The sequence below is a fragment of the Ambystoma mexicanum genome, chromosome 10 (genome assembly GCF_040938575.1).
Source record: "Ambystoma mexicanum isolate Mex_15411 chromosome 10, UKY_AmexF1_1, whole genome shotgun sequence".
NCBI lineage: Eukaryota > Metazoa > Chordata > Amphibia > Caudata > Ambystomatidae > Ambystoma > Ambystoma mexicanum.
The window spans coordinates 126,355,731-126,361,730 of record NC_090932.1 but is presented as its reverse complement, the minus strand read 5'-3'; the positions used below and the strand labels follow the sequence as shown (position 1 = coordinate 126,361,730).

Sequence of the window (6,000 nt, the reverse complement as noted above, 5' to 3'; positions counted from 1 at the left end):
TGTCCCCCACCCGCCTACGGAGGAAAGCTGGGTTGTAGAGGCAACGCTCACAATTCTGACTGTGACCAAGACTACTCCTCCGGAGTGCATATGTCGATGCTAGTAAGGGCATGTCACTATGTGACTATCACAATGCTGAACATAGCACAGCGCACAGCAATGGCACACTTCATGGCCGGGGCTGCTCCACATACGCCCCTTGCCAAGGGTACCACCCTACCCATCAAGGACAAGTAACCACCACAGAGGAGATGACTGGCAGGGAGGCAGTACGCCTCAGCGCTGGAGACCCCCCAAAGACTGCAAAGGGGGAGCAGAGGACATACACTGCTTGAGATAACAGACAAAATAATTACAGCCGACTGTGGGGCATGAGCATGCAAACACCTAGTCCTCCCAGTGGGAAATTGGACCACAGCATCCTCCGTAGCCAAGCAAGAGCAAGAGCCAAGAGCAGAATCCAGTCACCAAGAAGGCCACAGGCAACAGGGGCATCAACAACATCATCGGGCTAAAGAAGGTGCTAGCAGCTGTACCAGGCTAGAGTCATCAACAGCCACTATTACGAAAATGGGCTGTCAGGGGCCTCGACTAGCAGCTTGCCCCGCAGCTTGACAGGCCCGGGGCAGCTCGACGCAGCTTGCCCCGGGCCTGTACCACCACCCCAGAGACCACGTCCGCCACTGATGCGACCAGCAAAAGTCCTTCTACACAAGCAGCCTTCTCTTCATCAGTGAAGATTGCAGGTGATGGGAAGGCGGTCCCCGGCACCCCAATCTACGACTACAACGAATACTTGGATTGTCACCACACAGCCCACAACAGCGGCAACCGAATGGCACACGTGCCAGCACAAAGGATCAGGACAACATGAAAGAGAAAGACAAGAGCAGAGCAGTTCAGCATGATGCCAAGGAAATGGAGTGCTGGGCTACGATGTTGAATGGTCAGCAAGAAGATCTTAAGAACCAGCTTCCAGAAAGTGCCCTCCAAGGACGAAGAGAGAAGATGATCGACAATAGCAAAAGCCAGCGTCTTTTGGGTTGAAGGAAAGAGCGCTCAGGCTGAAAGGCAGCCAATGGGGCCATAAAGGACAATGCCAATAGAGAAGAAGGGTGGAGAAGATGTCAACGCTGACGAGGTAACCAAGGACTACAGCAAAGAGACACAACATTGCGGACCACAAGCATGAATGTCATGGGTGAAAGGTCTTACTCCGGGCAGCTGCACTAGGATATCACACGGGTGCTGGCGTGGGTGCAGAGAGGAAGAACAGCGAAAGGGAACAAGATCAAGGCGAATACCACAACGGCCGCCAGACCGCAGGAGAAGAAAGACCAACCCCTACAAAGAAGATAAGCAAGGGGGAAGGGGGTGTTGTGAAAGACAACAGGGCCAGCCCACCTTAAGAGGAGAACTACCTAAAGGGAAGAAGAGGGAAGCCACTGGCAAGGGGAGGACTGGCAGGAGGAAGATGTAGGGCTAGTAGCATACATGCCAACATTCAGATGCACCGGGGAGGGAGATTTCCACAGTGAAATCGGGAGATGCATATTTCCCCATAGGAATGCATTGGGGCTAGAGTTATTTTAGGTGGGAGACTGTGAAAAATAGCATTATTTTTCACCTAAATATCGTGAGTCTCCTGCCTAAATCCATAGCTCTCAACCATTTGTGTTGCAAAGGCGGGTGAAATCACCCGATTTTGTTTTAGGCGGGTGAGACGCCCATTGAAATGAATGGGAGTGCTGGAGGCATGGCGGGTGAGTCAGCCTTTTACAAGGCGGGTGACACCCGCCAAAAGCGTTTGAGTTGAGAGCTATGCTAAATCGGGAGGGTTGGAATGTATGGCTACTAGAGCCCGGGAAAGGCAGAACTCTGTAGAGGGTAATAAAGAGCAGTTGAGTCCCTCCCTGTCTTTGTGTACTTCTGTGGATGGTGTGCGGGGCCTAGAGCGCTAGTGCTCACTAGAAGGGCAGCAGAACCGAACACAACACTAAGTGGGACTTGTAGTCTTTGCTTTGTTACCGTTATTATTGGTGTTTTTTTGAAGTGCTGCTTGAGAAGTAAAGTTTAAGAGAAAGCATAATCCAAGCCTCCGGTCTTGACATAGAATTTCCCTCCTAGGTGCGTCTGAATGTTGCCATGTATGCTATGCACATGCGCAGACCGCACATGTAATGCGCCATCACAGCAACTATATTCAGGATACATTGTAAATAGCTTTTTCAGGTGGAATGTGGCTAAAGATTTGAGTAAAGCTAGTGGAGTAGGAATTCCACTAGTGTTACTTAAAACATTACCACATTCCACTTTAAAAAATGCCTAAAATTGGACTTTAAATATTTGTAAAAAGCGTTTATGAACGTGTCACAGTACAATAGTCTAGGGAACTAGCCTCAAGAGCAACATAATTGTCCTACTGTTGGGATTTGGTCAAATGGGACGTCTGCAGCTTTTAAGATGGGTGCTATTTTCACTGGAGATACGGGTTGGCTAGGGAAGTATCAACCCGGTCCCTTTTTTATGTCTATCTATCAACCGTTTTTTTTTTTTTTTTTTTGCTGTGATCGAGGGCCGGCCGTATATGACGCGAGGGAGCGAACTGCATCCAATCCCAGCAATTCAGAGTCACAGGTCCTCCGATGATTTGCCCGTTCATTGTGTCCATCAGCGACAATGCTCGCGGCCCCCTGGCGTTGACTCTGGTGACGTTGTGCTGCACGCGGGAGCTCTGTAGCTCCGCCCATGCAGTCCTGTACACTATCTCGGCTGCCGTCCCTTTCCCGGGGCTAATGGAGCGGCACCGCAGCGGCGGGACAGGGCTGGGAATGGAGCCGCAGGAAAGTGGCAGGGAGCCGGCGGCTGCTGCGGCCCCCGGGGTGGTACTGTCCACGGGCCCAGGGGACGAGTATGAGAGCTTGCCGGCAAGCGCCTCCCTTGGAACGCACATGACAGCTGGAGCCGTTGCCGGAGTGCTGGAACACACCGTCATGTACCCCGTGGACTCTGTCAAGGTGAGCGTGGGGTCAGGGGTCACTGCAAAGTTTGGTAAGCTTACTAAATGAGACTGGGGAGTCCGGCGCATGTGCTCTTTCAGAAGTCTTTATATGGAGGACATAACGTTGCACGGTTGGCAAGTATCCGGGGTCGGGAGAAGAGTTTGCAACGATCTGCAATCGTTAAAGTCATTTTGCATTCTAGATCGTGCAGTGCAGAAGATCAGATGCCTACAAAAATACCGCAAGATGACTGTGTGGAAAATGGATGGGATACAGTAGAAGAGTCTCACTATGTGATGGTGCGACGAGGGATAGTAGCTGAATTCAGTACATTATGGGTGCTAGGAGAGGAATTGCTGGCAGTCTGTATACCCGGTTCCCCAAGAGTGCTTCCAGTGTGGCAACATAAGAGTGCATCACCCTTAGTGCATCGAGTACTTTGCAGAGGGAGACGTCAAACATCCCTGACCATTGCTACAGAAATGGTTGCATTAATCCTAATATTACTGTGATCGAGGCTAAAGGTATGGCATGCCATATATATTTCAATGAGGCTCACCCTTGCGCGACCTTCTATGCTAGTTGTAGTGACTTTGCAAAGTTGTCCCGGTTATTGAAGCACTATCTGTTATTGCTAGTCTTATGAACGTTGTGACATAAAGCATTACCCTGCAAATCATAACCATTCAATTACAAATTTGTAAGGCATTCCATGTTTTTGAAAACCTAAATTCCTTAAATGTTATTCCTGCAGTAAATACCTAACATTTGGGGAGGTGTGGGGGGGAAATGTTAGCATAAAGAAGGGGGGGGGAAGAAAAGAGGAGTAGAATTCTTCTGCCTTCTGCTTTTTAAGCTTGGCAACAAGACTTAGTAATGAATGAGTTGGACCCATTGTTGTCATATTGACTGATGTGTAGTTAACAAAGCAGGCTGTCCATGCGAAAAGGACGTGTTAAGAGAGAAACTTTGTGAGGGGTCTAGGCTGCACCGCAAATGGGTCCAGGTAAGTGAGTGGGACATAAAGCTGTGAGGGAGGCAATCTAACAAGGGACTGGCATGTGTTAAGCAGCATCTGAGAGAAGGGGGCAAACACGCATGTATATAATTTATTTGACTTTAGAGTGGGCTTGGCCCAGGGGCATTGCTAGGTTTGTAAACGATCCAGGGCTAGAGACCATGGCAAGTACAGATGACAACTATATCATATGAACGCACACGCCGCATCGTGCTTTGGAGCGTTAATACTGCCTAGTATACGGCTCATACTAGGGAGTACTGCTAACATGTAGCTATACGGCCACTCCAATAGTGCTAGGAAATATTTTATGGGGTTATATAGGACAAAAGCCTTTGGACAGGACAGCCAAAGACTTGCCGATAGAGACATTGTATTTAACCAGCTGGAGATCTATCAGTTTGCCACATTAAACATACAGTCACTTGCTGCTAGTTCTTGGGCTGTCAAACTGACTGGGGATAGCTAGTGGACTTAAAAAGTGGTGGGACATAATTAAATTATACACTGTAGAGGGTGAGCATGAACTTGACCACGGGGTCAAGGTATTTTGGAATGGTTTGCAATTTCCCTTAAATCCTCACATAGGAAGTTTGAGGAAAGTGGACTGCAATCCTGAATTCCTCTCATCTCTTCTTTGAAATGAGAACCGAGGTTCTAGTTCAGAGATCATACAATCCAAGCATGGTAGAAATAACTTTGCTCTGAGGTCATCTTCTGTATTGACATGTTCTGCAAGAAGAATTTTGTTCAACCACCGTCTTCCATGCTCATTTGCTTTTTTCTTCGTTCTACTATTTCCTTACCTTCAATGTTGGTATCACTGAGCAAGGAGTCTGCATTTTGCCGCATCTCCAAAACTCTTTCTGTAGTTTGCATAGATTTTAACGTATTGAACACAGCTTCTTTCAAATCAACTGTTTTAGCTGAATCTAGTGTTTTTTGGAGGATTGTGTGGAAGCCCTCTGTGGTGGTAAGCAAAGACTGGAACAGAAAGAGACAAAATACTATTGACAATTTTCTAACTTTAACAGTAAACCAGTTGCTGTACTGGGTTCGATTTCTGAAAGGCAGAGATGGAGAGCACTGAAGTAGTGCATTTACACATCGCACCTGACAAGACTGCAGAGTTTGTCTGAAAGCTGTACAAGTTTGCCTTTTTTTAAACCCGGACTGTTTTGAACCACGTTAAATGTATGGTGATGAATAAGAGAAGTGCTGAAAAATGTATAAAGATTTTCCATTGTATTGAAGAAATCTTTGGCATCCTTTATTGCTTTCCAGGTGTGGCATAGCACAAGGGTAAGTTCATGGGCATGGCAATGAACATGAATAGCTTCTGGATGGTATTTCTGAAACTTTGCTTGTACACCACCACTTACTCCACTCATAACAGCTGCACCGTGTTGGGTTTGAGCAACACATAATATACTGTCTACCCCATGTTATTTTAGGCATTCATGTAAACACTCTGTGGTTGTATCTGCATTAAAATCCTCCAATTCCCTGAAACCTAGAACATTTTTACTAGCTATTGGTAATACATAGCAAACACAGATTTTCAATTGCTCTTTTTTGTGATTATCTCATTTCTCATTTGCCATTATTGCATACATGCCGAAGCTTTCAGCTCATTTCCTATTTTAAGTGTCACTCCGAGCAGCACTGGATGATTTCATTCTGAGATGAGGGGGGAGTGTAGGTAGCATTGTCAGGAGGATCACACTTTTTTCAAGAAAAGGTTCAAACTAAAAGTACATTCAAGAATTTAATGAAATTTCCTTTGTTCTCGCTGTCCTCTCACTCATTAAGCCCCTTAAATGAAATACCTTGTTTACCAAGGATCTTTGTTACTGCCACAATACAGACAAGACAGTATTGTCGTTCTTTGATTTAAACTTCACTGCCTGTTTGCATCTAATCTACAACATTGCCAAAAGTTTGGCCTTTTGTGTAGGCATGGGAAGGGCTCTTGCGAGG

At 46.7% G+C, this 6,000-nt stretch overlaps 1 protein-coding gene across 3 annotated transcripts in view; it reads left to right on the top strand.

Moving 5' to 3' along the window:
- Positions 1-2,615: 2,615 nt before the first annotated feature.
- The window catches only part of SLC25A37 (solute carrier family 25 member 37), a 119,289-nt gene continuing 115,904 nt past the window's right edge, over positions 2,616-6,000 (top strand). Inside the window, exons 1-2 of one of the 3 annotated variants that reach the window (XM_069617605.1) lie at positions 2,904-3,017; positions 3,205-3,526. Coding sequence is in view for 1 of the 3 variants with exons in the window: in XM_069617604.1 (XP_069473705.1) it covers positions 2,646-3,017 (372 nt within the window). In the remaining 2 variants the exon portion in view is untranslated. Of the gene's footprint in view, positions 3,018-3,204; positions 3,527-6,000 lie in introns of all 3 variants that reach the window. The other 2 variants (XM_069617604.1, XM_069617606.1) reach the window with 2 other exon arrangements.